The sequence below is a fragment of the Panthera uncia genome (assembly GCF_023721935.1).
Source record: "Panthera uncia isolate 11264 chromosome E2 unlocalized genomic scaffold, Puncia_PCG_1.0 HiC_scaffold_19, whole genome shotgun sequence".
Classification (NCBI taxonomy): domain Eukaryota; kingdom Metazoa; phylum Chordata; class Mammalia; order Carnivora; family Felidae; genus Panthera; species Panthera uncia.
The window spans coordinates 32,838,229-32,853,766 of NW_026057588.1; the positions used below are offsets into that span (position 1 = coordinate 32,838,229).

The 15,538-nt window shown below is 51.7% G+C and overlaps 1 protein-coding gene across 4 annotated transcripts; it reads right to left on the reverse strand.

Annotated features, from left to right (window-relative positions):
• Window positions 1–328: 328 nt before the first annotated feature.
• On the reverse strand, window positions 329–14,193 carry SLC38A7 (solute carrier family 38 member 7). 4 transcript variants are annotated; one of them, XM_049620743.1, is made up of 12 exons: window positions 13,407–14,097; window positions 13,044–13,140; window positions 11,861–12,264; window positions 11,017–11,215; window positions 10,636–10,780; window positions 9,533–9,631; window positions 8,896–8,953; window positions 8,564–8,678; window positions 7,067–7,214; window positions 6,458–6,657; window positions 5,548–5,602; window positions 329–3,487 (listed from the first exon to the last, which is right to left on the reverse strand). In XM_049620743.1, exons 3-12 carry the CDS (start codon window positions 12,128–12,130, stop codon window positions 3,385–3,387), a joined length of 1,392 nt encoding a protein of 463 aa, XP_049476700.1. In that variant the 5' UTR covers window positions 12,131–12,264; window positions 13,044–13,140; window positions 13,407–14,097; the 3' UTR covers window positions 329–3,384. The 4 variants fall into 4 exon arrangements, 3 of the variants coding, with proteins under 3 accessions (XP_049476700.1, XP_049476699.1, XP_049476697.1); XR_007455571.1 differs by having other exon boundaries at window positions 3,443–3,487; window positions 5,548–6,127; XM_049620742.1 differs by lacking the exon at window positions 329–3,487 and adding an exon at window positions 14,114–14,193 and having other exon boundaries at window positions 4,977–6,127; window positions 13,407–13,540.
• Window positions 14,194–15,538: the final 1,345 nt, after the last annotated feature.

A 15,538-nucleotide genomic window follows, 5' to 3' on the forward strand; every position in this document is an offset into this window, starting at 1 on the left:
GCTAGACAGGATACTGCTTGATTCATGAATTCCTTAATAAAGCCTATTAGATCTTCCAGTTTACTCGGTTGAATTTTGTTTTTTGTTTTTTTTTTTTTTTTAAATTTGTTTTTAACGTTTTTTTTTAAATTTATTTTTGAGACAGAGAGAGACAGAGCATGAACAGGGGAGGGTCAGAGAGAGGGAGACACAGAATCTGAAACAGGCTCCAGGCTCTGAGCTGTCAGCACAGAGCCCGACGCGGGGCTCGAACTCACGGACCGCGAGATCATGACCTGAGCTGAAGTCGGCCGCTTAACCGACTGAGCCACCCAGGCGCCCCTGAATTTTGTTTTTTAACAGGAGATATGCCCTTGCTCCCATGGAGCTTACAGTGCAACGGGGAGATGTGATCAAGTGCCTACAAGTATGGGGACGACACGACACGAGCAAAGTCTTGAATATAACGAACAAATGATGAATCTGGTGTTTGGCCTTTAGCATAGATGTAACCTTTCCTTCTCTTTGTTCAGAGAAAGTGAAACCAAACCTCAACTTCTCGTCCCCTAGTCCTCCCGTGAAGCGCGGCCCAAAGCTGTCTCACTCCTCCAGCCCTCAAAAGTACTAGGCCACTTCAGAAGTATTTTCTCCCTGGAGAGAGTCCCCACTCGCATCAGGAGGGAGGGAGGGAGTGTGGTGGAAGATGAGCTGGTTACACTTTACCCTGTGGGCAAGAGGGGCGACACTGAAGACCACCCCAGAATGCTCTAGTCTCATCCCTGTTGCTCTCCCACATCCAGGCGATACCCCACAGACAATGTTCTTCCAATACCAAGTGCACATGTAGTTCCCATGGCCTGGAAAGGTTTCCTCACCTCTCTTCATTTAGTTCATTCCTACTCATCATTCAGGGGCCAGCTTAAATGTCACTTCCTCCAGGAAGCCTTCCCTGACTCCCCAGACAAGCTTCAGGTCTCCCAATAGAACATTCTATATGTTCTCCTCTTGGCACATATCACAATTTGCAAATAGATACTTGTGTGACCACTTGGTCTGAGGGTGGAGCCGCTGTCTGTTTTGCTGAGTTTACCTTCTTGCCAGCACTGAGCAGTCAGTACCTGGCTCCGCTACCAGGACAACCAGGGTCTGCTCAACACATGCCTCTGAAAGGATGAGGGTGGATGCTCAGGAGTTGGAAGCTCACCCCAAAATGTGAGGTTGGCAAGAGACATGCAGCACAGAGGCCAGTCTGAGGCCACATGGAGCGGGGAAGACACAAGCAGGACTTAAACCAAGGACAGGAGCCCAGGGTAAATCCCCAGGTTGGCAGGCAGGGCCTGATGGGATGTGGAAGAGAGGGGAGGTACCAAGAACCACTCGCATGTTCCCGTCTTGGTCAGGGGAACACAGCAGGACTCATCCCTGACACAGGGGTCAAAGACGATGAAGCCAGAAGTGCCTGCCCCACCCCTTCTCCACCAGCCTACCTTCTTCCTGTCAGTGGTCTGGACTGTGTCCCCAGCACTGGACATAGGCCACAGAGCTCAGCAGCACAGTCTCTTTTTATTAGCCATCCTCTCTGGTATGAATGTGCACAAGTAGAAAAGAAACAGTAAAATACCCTGGCTGGGAGGGCAGGGCAGGGGGCTCCTGAGCTTAGGCCACATGGCCAGATTCCAGCTCCTTTTCCTGATGGGTCTGTTTCTGTGCGAGGACTCCCCTTACACCCCCATCCCTTGACTGAGCATGGATGGACACTGGAAGGACCTGGTGCTGTGCAGGGGGCGGAGAGAAAACAGCACAGGGGGTCTGGCTCCAGGGGCTGAGGGGCTGAGGGATGTGAAGAGAGGTGAGTCATCCACTCCAGGACCTGAGCAGAACCCATCTGGCTGCGGCCAGTCTCTGCTTCTGTGGTCTCACTGCCCTGAGTGGAGGGCTGTGGGGTGGGGGTCCCTCTCACCCCTCGTACAGAGGTTTGGGGCAGGCAGGGCCAAGGAAATTCTAGGAGTTCCAGGTGGAGGAGGCCTGATTCAATGCCTGGCATTGGTCAAAGTGAACAGCCAAGGAGGGAAAACTGGGAATTGAGAATGGGAGAAGAGTGTCCCTCCTCACCCCACCTGGGGTACAACCCACATGTGACCTCGGTGTTGGGTCACTGAGGCCAGGTCTGGTGGGCCTGTGGAGCTGAGGAAGCTGACACGAGAGGGTTGGGCACAACTCCTGCCCCAGTGTTACATGAGCAGGAGAGACTGAGCTAGAAAACTGGGGGAGGGGCTGAAGAAATGCTGGGGGGAGGGAGCAGACAAGATCTGGACCAGAAGGGAAACTTCTAGACCGGCGTGACTACACTCAAGTGCTGCCCAGTCAGTGACAACTCAGCTGCTCTTCTTCTCTGTGGGCTATCCTGCTGGGGTTGCCAGGGGAGAGGGGAAGCAGAGGGCAGGCAGAGAGAAGCAGTCACTGAAAGAGAAGGTAACAGAGAGGCTCACCTGGACCCTGACCGGCCCAACCTGCGTGGGTTTGAAAGATTCCCAGCCTTCTCTCTTACCCACCCTGTGCCACAGAAACGAGGGGCTCATCTGGAATCTGAGTGAGATAAACAGACTTCCTGCCAAGGGGAAAGCTAACTGAGGAGTACTCACAGCACCGTGGTGGCACGGGACGGCCCCTGTCCTTTGGGTCAGAGCCGGGCTGGCACCGTTTGTAAACATTAGACTTGATGATGTCTGGAGATGGAGGAGGAGAGGGATGCCTGGACCCTCAGCTTTGGGGAAAGAGGGTGAGGCCTCAAAGTCTTGGGAGATGTCAATTAGCCACGGAAAAGAGGTCTACAGGTTCACTTTGGACCCAGGCTGGGGGTGGACAAGGCATGACTCTATCTACCTCTGTGCGTCTGTATGATTTTTGTGCTACCTTTGGAAATTGCCAGATCCCAGAGAAGTCATGGCTGGCCAAACGGCTGCCCAACTGGAGCAGGCACTGAGTCCCGGGATAATGAGCACAGGTCCTGCTCAGGACAGGGTGCTCTGTCGAGTGGCCCTTTGCCCATACTTTCTCCAAAGGAAAGTCAGGCTGCGGTCTTTTTTCTGAGATGTTTTGATCCTCCTCACCCATGTTTTTCAGAGGTGAAGTCGAGAGTTGAAGGACAGAGAAGGTTCTTCTGTGATACAAGACCTCCTCCCTCCATCCTGGCACTGCCAGGACTGGAGAGCAGGGGGAGCTGGGTCTGAGCCGTCCAGAGGTGTGAGGCCTGATTTTACTCCAGAACTGTTCTTGGAAAAGGATGTTCAGATGTCATCCTACCAGCGGTTGGGAATGATGCTGGACTCAAGGTGACCCCACAACTCTAAGAGATGGGCTCCTGGGTCCAGTGGCAAAGGCCATGTGTTGCCTGGGAGGCAGTGGTTATGCCAAGAGATCCACAAAGATGGCGTTGGCTGTGGTCTGGCCGAAGATGAAGGCTCCCAGGGTGACCAAGAGGACACCATAACTGACCAGCGCCCACCAGCTGTAAGGCAGGAGAGAGAGGCCTAGTCAGTCAACCTACCCTTGGCTTTACAGACTTGTGTGTGTGTGTGTGTGTGTGTTAATTATTGTAATTACTTATAGCATTTCTCTAGTGAGTAGAGCACTTCCTACTTCTAAATGACTTTTCATACAAAGGTATGTGGGGCCAAGTGTAAGATCCAGTCCATGGGTCAGAAGACCAAGACCTAATGGAGCTCATTGACAGGTCACAGCAAGCCAAGGGCAGAACCAGGATTAGAATGCATGCCTCCTGATGGAAACGTGTTCAGGAAAAAGCAGGTCACATGGAGTGTGATCCATTCCATTTACAAAAAAAAGCGCAGACATCTGCAAATATATATATCAAATATAGTGACGAGGCAGTAAGAGGATACAACAGGGTATTGACATTAAGGATGACTCAAATTTTCTTCCTTACACTTGTACTTTTAAAGTTTTCTATAATGAACATTACTTCATTATAGAATGAAGTATATAGAATATGTAAATATAATTCTTTTAAAAAAGCTTACAAGCTGTTTTCAACCTCTGTACTATTCAAGGAAATGTGGATATTAAAACAATATTGTGTTTTTCATCTACTAGACTAACACAAATTTAAAAGGCTGTTCTGGGACGCCTGGTGGCTCAGTTGGTCAAGCGTGGGTTCATGGGTTCAAGCCCTGCATAGGGCTCTGTGTTAACAGCTCAGAGCCTGGAGCCTGCTCAGATTCTGTGTCTCCCTCTCTCTCTGCCCCTCCCCAGCTCACACTCTGTCTCTGTCTGTCTCTCTCTCAAAAATAAATAAATATTAAAAAATTAAAAAAAAAAGGGTGTTCTAGACAATACTGGCAGGGGTGTGGAGAACAGGGTACCCTCACTCTACTGCTAGGACTCTAACTGGTTTTCTAGAGGGAAATTTGAAACCATGTGCAGAAGTAAAAATGAGCATGCCCCTTGATCCAGCAACTTCTTTCTAAGAATTGATCCTAGTAAGATCCTCGAAACAGGTGTGTCAAGATGCACATATATGAGTATTCACACATTCACACACTAGAACACTCCACAGCCCTTAAAAAAGGGAAGAAGTGGATGGATCTTCTTGTGCTGACGTAGAGTGATCTCTAACACACATGGTTAAGTGAAAGGAAGCAAGTGGTAGAAAAGCATCTGGCATGAAGCCATTTTTGAAAAAACCAAACCAGACACAAAATTTCATGTGTTTGTGCATACGTATGCGTAGCTCTATGTATTTGGACATGTATGCACACACAGAAACAACTAGAAGACCATACTGATGACAGAGAGCTCTCAGGAGAAGGGATGTGGTGGGGAGTGGGCTGTAGGGGCAAGAGGAACTTCTACTTTTTTCTCTAAAGTCCTTCAGTAGCATTTAAACTGTCACAGCTAGCATGTGCCACCCGTTTCTTAGGTATTTAGACAACTCTTATGCCTTTTTTTTTTTTTTTAATTTTGTAACGTTTATTTATTTTTGAGACAGAGAGAGACAGAGCATGAACAGGGGAGGGTCAGAGAGAGAGAGGGAGACACAGAATCTGAAACAGGCTCCAGGCTCTGAGCTGTCAGCACAGAGCCTGACGCGGGGCTTGAACTCACGGACCGCGAGATCATGACCTGAGCCGAAGTTGGCGGCTTAACCGACTGAGCCACCCAGGCGCCCCAAGCCTTTTTTTTTTTTTTTAAGGTATGAGGTTTGTCTTGTTTTTAAAATTTTTTAATGTTTATTTATTTTTGAGAGAAAGTGCGCACGCGCATGAGTGGGGGAGAGGCAGAGAGAGAGGGAGACACAGAATCTGAAGCAGGCTCCAGGCTCTGAGCTGTCAGCATAGAGCACGAAGCGTGGCTCGAACTCACAAACTGTGAGATCATGACCTGAGCTGAAGTCGGACACTTAGCTGACTGAGCCACCCAGGCGCCCCAAAAACTCTTCTGCTATTTTTAAGTCCACAGGTCTCTTGATCTCTCCCTGTTTTAAGTGCCCCCGCCCCCACCAGCCCATCCCTCATGTGGCACCTCCACACGCCCCGGGCTCTGCTTTACCTGGCTGGCTTGACTTCTTCCATCTCCGAGAGTTTGGCTTGAATGAGGCACAGCCCTGGAAGAGAAGACGTGGCCCCGAGAGCTCAGGCGGGCTCCTTCACTCAGGCCCACCCTCCCCCCTTTACCAAGAGGTAGCGGTGAATGGAGAAAGGCCTGTGTTTACTCTTCACCTCTGCCCCACTCCATGCGCAGTCGGAGGCCTTGCATCTGCTCTCCCGGGAGAGGCCAGCGTCTGACAGGCTCTCCTCGGGCTGCAGGCGAGCCCCAGAGCCAAAGGGGCAGCCACGGAAGGGGATTCAACAGTAGCCCCCACCACCCCGAGGGCCCTTCCCAGGGCACTTCTGAGCAGATGTGGCCCCCCGCCCTGCTCCTCGCAAAGTGGCAAGGACTTTCAAGTTGGTCTCCTAGAGAGAAATAAGCTGGGTACAGGCAGAACTCATGGCTGGGCAGGTGGGAGCACTTCTTGGGGATCCGGTGGCAGACTTGTGTCTGAAACTTGGGTCTCCCGACTTCTGTATCCGGGTGCTGCCGCCAGACCCTGGCACTCTCTGGGCTGTAATGGGCTGAACCAGCCGGATCCCTAACAGTCAGGCAGCAACAGAGAAGCGAATGAAAGGTTAAGAGTGTAGGCTGTGCACCTAGACAGACTTGGGTCAGAAAAGTTGTTACTCAATGGTTGAGTCTGTTTAACCTCCTCACATCTCATCAACAGAATGGAGATAACATCTATCCCTTCTTTTCAGGAGGGGCAGGGGTTAGTGCAGAGCCTGAGGTGGGTGATTAGTAAGGGCTGGTGGTTACTCTCCTGGCAGGTAAGCAAGGGAGGAGTTGAGGCCGGGAGACCCTGGGAGCCGGTACTGCATGGGCAGGGCGGGGGGGCGGTGTGCAGGGGGCGGGCACAGGTCCATACCTGGGAAGACAAAGATGAAGCAGGCAGCCAGGCCTCCGATGACTGAGATGACCTTGCCGATGTCAGGGATGAAGAGTGCCAGCAGCAGGGTGAGCAGGAACCAGACCAGAGTCTGGAGCACGCGTCGCCGCCGCTCCCGCCCCACGTCCTCCTCCACGGGCATCCCCTGGTAGCGCAGCCACAGGCCCTCGATCACCGCCCTGCCCACACAGAGAGTGTCTCAGAGGCCCCCACCTCCGGTTCACAGAGCCAGACCTCTGAGTGCGTAGACTAGGGGTAAGGCCCTAAGCGCTGATCCTGTTTCCTGTTCTGTGCAATGGGTCCAGCAGTACTCTTGTGGTTGCCACGGGGACTGGATGGGATGGTGGATATGATGTGCTTAGGGCCTGGCTTGGCCCAGGACATGCTCACCTCGTGGGAACTGATGCTATTGTCCTCCTGAAAAGAAAGGGTCTGGGTACGCCGGAGGCTAGGTGTTCAGGAAAGGATCTGACTACAGGTTCTAAGAGGACTCACAAAAGGCCAAAGGACTATGTTCAAAGGGCTCTCAGGGGTGCTGAGGAGTCCTGGTGAGAGGGAGCACTCCCATGGGGTGGGGAGGGGGCTCACCGCCCACAGAAGTGCAGGATGGGGTAGGAGGTGAGCACGCTCAGGATGATGAAGGCACGGGCAACAGCCACAGCCATGTCCTCCGAGGGGTAGGATAGGAGCACATCGGGGTCCACAGCAGCTCCAAAGGTCAGGAAGCCACAGATGCCTGAGGACAGGGACAAGAGGGCTGGCAGGGGCAATCCTGGGAGGGTGAGGGGGATGGACCATTTACTCCAGGGTGCAACTCAGATGGGGAGGGTGCTGGAGCAGCTCTGGAGGCTGAGAGGGTGTCAGGCTGGGACCCAAGGCTTTGTCCCTGACTTCTCACATCTCCTCCCCACTGCCACCTTTGTCATCCTGAGCTCACCCAGCACGTTCCTGTTTCAGAACTTCTGCACTAACCTTCTGTCTGTCCAGCCCTTCGCACCCCTATCTCTTCACTATTCAGGTCACAGCTCTGGTGTCCCCTCCTCAGAGAATGAGTCCACCCTGCCCATCCACAATAACCCCTGACCTTGGGCGCTCACTCACAGCACCCTGCTCTATTTTCCTCAGAACTCTCCTCTGTGTGTGTGTGTGTGTGTGTGTGTGTGTGTGTGTGTGTGTGTTTTCCTTTTACACTTATTCATTGTGTGTCTCTCCAGCCAGAACATGAGCCCCAGGAGGACAGGGACTTGGCCTATTTGCCCCTCTTGCTCCTGGCTTTGTCTTCAGAGGTAGAACAATGCTGGCCCCATAACACCTGTGGAAGGAATCACAGCCTGGTCTTCCTGTTCTGCTTTGTCATCCAAACCATTCCCCGCATGGCGCCCGCAGCCATGTTTTGTCGAGATGTGCCCCTGCTGGAAATGCTTCCTCTTGGGCTCCCCATAGTCCTCAGGCCCAACAGGACCTACTCTGGTCCCTGTCTGGCCTCCCTGCCTGCCCCCCACCCCCAAATCACCCCACTCCAGCTGCACAGCCCTGTCTGTCCCTGCCTCAGGGGCCTGGCATTTCCCGCCTCTCTGTCTGGAACACTCTTCTCTCAGCCCTTCAGATGCTCGCTCCTCATCTCTGGGGCTCCTCAGACAGGAGCCTCCTGTGAACCATGGAGGCTGTCACCACCTCTCCTAGTCCCACTCACAGCTTCCCTGTCTCACTGTTGTGGTGGCACTCCCCACTGTCTGGATGTCCTTACTGACTCCTGCCTTACTCTTGTAAGACTCTCTGGCTAGACTGTCAATTCCAGGTGAGCAGGACCAGGTCTGTCAATCTTCACAGCATCCCCTGTGCTGGGAACAGTTCCCGGCACTCACGAGGCACTGACTGACAGCTGCCAAGTGAATGGGTGAATACATCTCTCTCATTTGGGGGGGGAGGAGGCCCAAGGCAGCCCAGGTTCAAGCCAATGCCTACAGAAGTGTTTGATATGCTGGGAATGCTGGGCTGTCCCCAGGAAAGCTTGGCCAGAGGACTTGGAGACAAAGAGGAAAAGTGGGAGCACTCCAAGCCCAGCCATCAGAGGGGAGCACTCACCCGTGCCCATGTAGACAGCGAGGGCTATGACCATGGCGGCTGTCACCACCCCACCCCAGGTCTTCACCTTGGGCTGCCGCATGCTATTGAAGACCGGCACACTGCTCACGTGGCACTGTTAGGGTGAAGGTCACGGTTATGGTGGGGAAGTGACCCCTTCCCAGTTTCCAGAGGGAGGCAGTTTGGGGACAAAGGCACCAGGGACAAAGGACAAGTCCCAGTGCTCTGACTCTGTCTTTCCTCCCAGGATGTCCCCTTCCTCCCTATAATGTGGGTTCCTGCCCAGGGTGGGGAGTGAGCTAAGAGGACAATAGGAACCTTGCAACTGGCACCTGAAATCCGAAGCAGATGGTGGGCATAGCATTGAACACGGCTACCCAGGAAGCTGGCCTGTGGACAAACACACAAAGAGTCTGCTGCTTGTGAATCCCACAGAGCCACCAACCGCCCCATGTCCTTACTCTTCACTCATCTCACCATGGCCTCCACCAACCACTATTCTACACATTCAACCCCCTTAAGTCTGGAAACAGGGAGAGGGCACATCTCCATTTCACAGGTCAGTACACTGAGACTCTGGAAGACCCTCCTGGGACCAAAATCCAGAATTTCTGGTTGCTGCACTGGAGTTGCTTTCCTTTTTCTTTCAAAAACAAGAAACTTTTTTTTTTTTTTTAATGAGAAAACAGATTCATCCTCATACAGAAATTACAGATAAGGACAAGTTGCAAAAATATGCAATTCTACCCTGGTAGTCTCCATAACTGGAGGCCAAGTCTTACAATGGCTTATCTGTTGGATATTGGATACTGGATGTTGGTTCTCACTCTTGCCTCCTTTCTCCAATGACCAACAAGTCAAGCTCTGGTGACCTAATGAGCTTTAAAAAGAGCACCTGTATGGCCTTTTGATGTCTGACCCAGTACTTCCTGGAGCCCAAGTAGCGGCTTCCTTGGGGTTCTTACCCACCTAGTCAGGATGTCCCCTGGGGTCATCTCTTTATCTGGCCAGATATATTTGATGATAATGATGGCAGTGACGTACCAGGTGCCCACGACGCTCAAGAAGCTGCCAGAAAGAATGGTTTGAGTTTCCTCTTCCCCAGCCCCAGCTTCCCTCTCTCTGATTGCACCCCAGGGGTATCTACCCTCAGCTCTAGTGACCACAGTGTCTACTGAATAAACTGGGAGATTATTCCAAACAAAGATTAAAAAAATCCATGAGAAATAAGCTTTAGAGGGGCGCCTGGCTGGCTCAGTCAGAAAAGCATGTGACTCCTGATCTTGGGGTCATGAGTTTGAGCCCCACGTTGGGTGTATAGATTATTTATTATAGATAAATAAACTTAAAAAAAAAAAAGAAATAGGTTTTAGAGAAACCAGTCACAGCTTGGAGGGAGCTGGACCGCAAGAGGGGACCAGACTAACATTTCTGACCATTAGGAAATGCACTGGTTCGGCTTAGAGGTCTGGGCTTCAAAGCATATGTGTTTCTTCCATCAGTGCAGCCCTCACTAGGTGACTGCTACAAGGGCCTTTGAGAAGTAGGAGCCGCTGGAGGTAAAAGGGCTGAAGATTCAAATACGGGGATGTCAACATTAAAGGGGACCTTGGAGACAGCCAAGTGTGACCCTGCCAATTGTGGATCACAGGAAATGGCTCAGAATTACACAGCTTTTCAGACCCTCAGCCAGGAAGCCAGTCCTGTCTCTTCATACTAAGCTGCATGGAAGATGGGGCCAGGCTTTACAATTCCAAATGATAAAAAATCCCCTCCTCCCTGGGAAAGCCAAGGTCCTGGCCTGGAAGCTCCCTTCACACTCCTGATAACCACCTGTCTCTTCTGTGACAAGGACATTTGGAACATGATCTCTCACTATGCAAAGGGCCACTGTCTCCCTTGATGCAGACACAAAAGGAAATCTTATGCTGGTGGCCTTGCGAGCCATGGTCCACGCTGCCTTGCCCACTTTGGCTGCCCAGAAGGAGAGGGGTTCTCCAGCAGTGCCTGGGCCTTTAGCTGTGTGTGATTAGAGCTTCTGTCTGGCCTGGGTTGGGGTGGAGCCTCCGAACCTGGCATACTTCTGGAAGCCGATCTCTCTGGGGATGGAAAGGGGCAGGATGAAGAGGAAGGCAGTGAGGCTGATAGTGAACTTTCGGTCTGTGTACCAGGAGCTGCTTCCGGCCCCCTCAGGCTCCTTTGCCATCACGGCTATAACTGCACAGGGAGGAAGGAGGGAATGTCATGCCAGGCTCCTGCAGGCTGTGGCCCTCCTGCTCTGCTGAGCCTCAGGGCCTCCATCTGTCTAATGGGCTCAGCAGCCAGGAGGGAGGATTCACAGAAGAAGGCTGGACCCAGGCTAGGCCTTGGGCAGGTGTTCGTGCCCATTCCTCCACCCAGGATCCCGAGGGCCGAGCGGGAGGGATGAAGTAGGTACTGAGGGGGAACCTCACTCTTGTCTTGTTGGTCCCCGATGATGATGAGGAAGGCGATGCAGGTGCCGAAAGTGTAAATGGCAATGGTCACCTCACACAGCACGCCTGTCAGTTTGCCACACACAGCCCACACCACCTCCTGGTAGGTCCTCTCATTGCTGGCCTGGGAGCAGTAGGCCAGGATGACGAGGCCGCTGATGATGAAGACCAGCATGCCCTGCAAGCAGGACAGAGCCACAGGGTGTGGGACAGGCCTGGCAACAAAGGGCTGCCTGATCTTGCTCAGCATTTACTAGGCCAATGCCTACTGCCAGTTTGGTAAATAAGCCTCATCTTGTAGGCAACTTTACCAGATTGCTGGAGGCTGCCGAGTTGAGATTTTCTTTAAAAACAGAAGAAGTTTTGTGGAAAATTTCAAATACACACAAGAGGGACAAAATGGTATCATGAACCACCATGCACCCATCACTCAGCTTCAAAAATAATCAACTCATGGCTCATCTTGTTTCCCTCTGCCACTCTGGATTATGTTGAAGGAAATACAAGCTATCAAATCATTTCACCAGTAAATATTCCAGCATGTAGTTCTAAAAGGTAAGAGCCCACTTTTTAAACATAAACTACAAAATTATTAAATATGCAGTCGATGTCCAAACTGCTGGGAAGCCTTCTGCAGCCTCACCTGGGCTCAGATGAAAGAGTGCTGGGATAGGTTAGTAATGTCTGCCAAAGGTGAGGGTGGGAGCAGTGGTAGCCTGTGTCACTGACTGACTATCCTTGAGGCAAAGCCTCCCTTCCAAGGTAAAGAGCTCAGACCCAACACCTGAACTGCATTTCTGGCCCTTACGGCCAGCACACTCACCATCTGCAGTGTGATGCCGGCTGCCACGCCCCCTGCAGTGCTGAAGGCCGCCGGGAAGTTGAGCAGCCCTGCACCCAGGCAGGCATTGACGACGATGAAGATGGCCCCAATTGTGGAAGTGGTGCCTCTGCCCAGACTCTCAAGAGACGCCTCCCCTTCACTCTTGGGGGCTGTGTCCACGCAGGGACTCTGCAGTAGACGGGCCCGCTCCCCGGAGTCCGTGCTCAGACCCCACTCGCCAAGGTCATTGTTGATGCTGACCTGGGCCATTGCCCTCGGAGCCCTCTTCCCACGGGGTCTGTGGATTCTGCCTCACAACCACATCCCCTGGGCAGCTGGAGGGCGGCACTAGCCTGTTTGGGGCTGTTATCCTAGGAGGCCTGTGAGCTCTGGCTCTTCTCAACCTAGATGGGAAACACAGGTACTACTGTTATCCTGAGATGGGCACAGAACGCTGAAACAACATTCCCAAGGTCATATGGCCGACATTCAAACCCAGGTGTGCCTCTGCAGAACACTGCATTTGGGTGTCACAGTGTATGGTGGCAGAGGCAGAAATATATCTGATGTAAAGCCTGCTTGCTTCAGGCTTAGAGACCCATAGGTAAATAAGTCCTAAACCTAAGAGAGGGGAATACTAACACATCAGCACTACGGAGAGGCTACACTCCTGTTGGGCAGAAGTATCTTGGACATATCTTATCTCATTCAGTCCTTATCACAGTGGTCATAAGGTTCAGAGAGATCATATCGTTGACCCAGGGTCACATGCTAGCAAAAGGCAGAGCAGGATTTGGGTCTAAATCTATCTGGCCTCCCAGCCTGTTTCCACACCACAGGGTTTGCAATCGCAGCCCTCACCTAGAAGTGTGGGTATTTCAATATATTACAATCCAACATACTGCCCTCTAGCCCAGAGTCTAAATTCTGTGTAGCTTTCAAAGCCCTTGAAAATTCAATGCTAACTCTCACTCTTCTCCCTTGTGACTGACCTAACCATTGCCTATCAGAGAGGCGTCTCTCTGATGCCCTCAGCACACTGAGGGGTTTAGAATGGCTAATGAGGCCACCGCCCACCCCCAGGTCGTCGGATGCTTCTCATTGCTTCTCCTGGTGATGGATGAACAAAGATGGGAACCATACGTTCATGAGAGGGAAAAAAAGAGAGTTTGGGTGCTCTCACCAAGCATGCAACCAAGGGACACAGCTCCAGAGGAAATATCTCTCTGCTGGCTCCAAGTCCAGAAAGATCAGATGCCACAGGCTTCCTCTTATGCAACCTGTTACTCAACCAGTAACACAGCAAAAAAAAAAAAAAAAAAAAAAAAAAAAAAATCAAAGCTGTGAGTAGTGGAGGCAGAGAGCTCTGGGCTCCCAGGTTTCCAGCATAGCTCAAGAAAGAGCCCTGCAAAGTCAGGGCTCCCAGAGCTGTGAGACCCCCTCCTCCACCCTGCTCACATCTCAGACACAGAGGTCTCTGCACTGGTCCAAGATCTCTTGGCTGTCCTTCCATGCGAAGTCCCCGGTTCCATTGTCCCCACCTTACCTTCTCCTTCCGCCTGACGGGCTATGGTGGAGGGTGTGTTGTTCTTACAGCTCCTTCTCGAAGACCTGGGATCTGATTTTCCTCACTTCCCTCTCTGGCCCCAATTTCTTCTTCAAGACTTTATCTAAAATCTGCTGTCAGTGGAGAGAAGAGTGTGAGCTGTTTCTGCGTTGGTCAGCAGAGCGTCAGCAGCTCTGACGTTAACTCAATAATGGAGCAGCAGATCAGTTAGAGGAACAGGCCCAGGGAAGGAAAGAGGCTAGACTAATGTCACAGCAGATAGTCGGCAGAACCAGAAAAATGATGTCCACAGGCTCAGGCCAGAGCTGTAACCATTGCAATAGGCCCTCTCAGATCCCAACCGGAGTGGGTTCCCAGTCCAATCTGGGGCTGGATCCCAGAAATAAGCAGGGAGGGCTGCACTGGGAGGTGGGTTAGGGCGCACCCGGCGCGGAGGGGAAGATCCCCAGGCCCCAAGCGAGGCGAGTGGGCTGCTGTGAGGTAAGCTAGGAAGGCGCTTCAGGCCTAGCACTAGGTGGAAACAGTCCGAACTACGGCGCCTCGGCAAAGCCGGTCCTCTTGAGGGCTGGCGGGGGACCGACGACGCTGGGCTTCGGAGCCCTGCACGGAGTGGGCAGGGCTCTAGACAGCTGGGGTCCGAGACTTAACACTTCCACCCTCCACCGCCTCCACCTCCTACCACCTACCTAAGGTGCTTCCCACCCGAGCCGGCTGCAGAGACACGTGAGCCGAGGTCACATGACAGCCAGGGCTCAGGCGGGCCGCGGGAGACGCTGGAAGTTGTAGTTTTCTGCAGGCTTTAGGCTTGGATGGCACCAGCCCTCTGAATCCTCAACCACACATTTGCTGCGAGCCACTCTCCGCTCCCACACCACCATGCATAACCTGTTATCTATCTATCTATCTATCTATATGTATCTATATATATGTATCTATAAACATATATATGTATCTATATACGTATATATGTGTATACATATATACGTATATACATATATACGTATATATGTATATATGTATATATATATATATATATATATGTTTTTAATGTTTATTTATTTTTGAAAGAGAGAGAGCACAAGCAGGGAGGGACAGAGAGAGAGGGAGACACAGAATACAAAGCAGGCTCTAGGCTCTGAGCTGTCAGCACAGAGCCTGACACGGGGCTGGAACCCTCGAGACCCGTGAGAGCATGACCCGAGCTACCCAGTCTTCCCTATCCTGTTAGTTTTAATCCTGGTCTCTTAGCCAAAGCGAAACACTCCTCCTTCCTTTTAGGAAGAACATTAGGAGCTTTGGTGTCTTTGCCAGGCCCAGGAACTGGACAAAAGCGATTTGGCCTCATTATCCTCCTGTGTCTCCCTCCTGGCCTCAGACCTGCAACCAGTGACCCTGGAGTTTCTTTCACTGACAGTGAGGGACCACTTTTACCCACTTGAGCTGTGTGATCTTTCCTGTGAGAGGACTGGTCTGAGTATTGTTCATGGCCATAACCTCAGGGCCTAGATGCTAAAACAGTTTCTGAGGTATCTAGTTACTCATATAAAAAAAATATTTGTGGAATGAGGGAATGGGTGTCCAGAGCCCTGGCTTCTGTTCCTGGTTGTGTGCAACATTTTCAAGTTGTCACGTAATCTTTGCCATTCCAATGTCCTGGGTCTGTCTTATGAGAATATGCTCTCCACTACATGTATCTGTCCATGAATCAAGACCTCACTGATGAGGGAACACAGGAAATACCACATAACCCAAGTCATCTTTAACTGAAACTTTTATTGAGATCGCTGTGGATTCATATGCAGCTATAAGAAATAATATGGGGGTGCCTGGGTGGCTCAGTTGGTTAAGGGTCTGACTCTTGGTTTTGGCTCAGGTCATGATCTCATGGTTGGTGAGACCAAGCTCTGCGTTGGGCTCCGTGCTGACAGTGCAGAGCCTGCTTGAGAGTCTCTCTCTCTTGTCCCTCCCCCCTTGCTTCTGCTGTCTCTCAAATTAAATGAATAGACTTAAAAAAGCAAAAACAGGGGCACTGGGTAGCTCAGTCAGTTAAACGACTGACTACAGTTCAGGTCATGATCTCGAGGTTTATGGGTTCGAGCCCCATGTCAGGC